General features: G+C 41.7%; 1 protein-coding gene across 1 annotated transcript; it reads left to right on the top strand.

Moving 5' to 3' along the window:
* Positions 1-175: 175 nt before the first annotated feature.
* Positions 176-704, top strand: LOC110034468. Its single transcript, XM_020738726.1, has one exon. It carries the CDS (start codon positions 200-202, stop codon positions 677-679), a length of 480 nt encoding a protein of 159 aa, XP_020594385.1. The 5' UTR covers positions 176-199; the 3' UTR covers positions 680-704.
* The last annotated feature ends 39 nt before the right edge of the window (positions 705-743 follow it).

Raw genomic sequence — 743 nt, 5'->3', positions numbered from 1 at the left:
TATCATATTATTAACCATACTTTGCCCCGTGAAGTCAAACATAGGATCTGTTAGGAAATTATTCAGTAAAAAATTATTATTCCTTATGCTATTCATTGATTTTTTTTTACTTATTGCATGCTTAATTGGCTTGGATTATTAATTCTATATTTCTTGTTCAGTAGCACAATTTGACGGTTTATCTGGACTCTTCTGACAGATGTGTGACATCCTTTTTTCTCAATTATGTCTGAGACTACCTGCCGCAAATGATACAACTGGGCACAACAATTGCCTTGAAAATCCTGTTACTCGTCAAACTCAAAAAGGCAACTCAGACTTATCCCCAAGTTCGTCCAAACCACAAAAAATTCACATCGACAAGTCTTTGAGTCAAGGTTTAACCATTAGTCATGAAACCGTGTCGATGGCCGCACTCGTTTTGCGCGGACATGCCATTGTTCCCATGCAGCTGGTTGCCCAAGTTCCCGCATCACTGTTCTACTGGCCATTAATACAACTTGCCGGAGCGGTGACTGACGACATTGCACTCGGTGTTGCCGTTGGCAGCGAGGGCAGAGCGAATGTTCCCGGTGCTACATCAGACATCCGAGCCGCCCTACTCCTGCTTTTGATTGGTAAATGTTCCGCTGATTCTGCAGCATTTCGGGAAGTCGAAGGCGAAGAGTTCTTCAGGTGATTTCTCTGTAATGGTTTGTATTTGATAAAGTGTCAAAATATTACGGGCTATTGCATATGATTAT

Source organism: Phalaenopsis equestris, unplaced genomic scaffold, assembly GCF_001263595.1.
Source record: "Phalaenopsis equestris unplaced genomic scaffold, ASM126359v1 Scaffold188342, whole genome shotgun sequence".
NCBI lineage: Eukaryota > Viridiplantae > Streptophyta > Magnoliopsida > Asparagales > Orchidaceae > Phalaenopsis > Phalaenopsis equestris.
The sequence above is the reverse complement of the archived record's forward strand: the minus strand, read 5'-3'. Positions and strand labels throughout refer to the sequence as shown.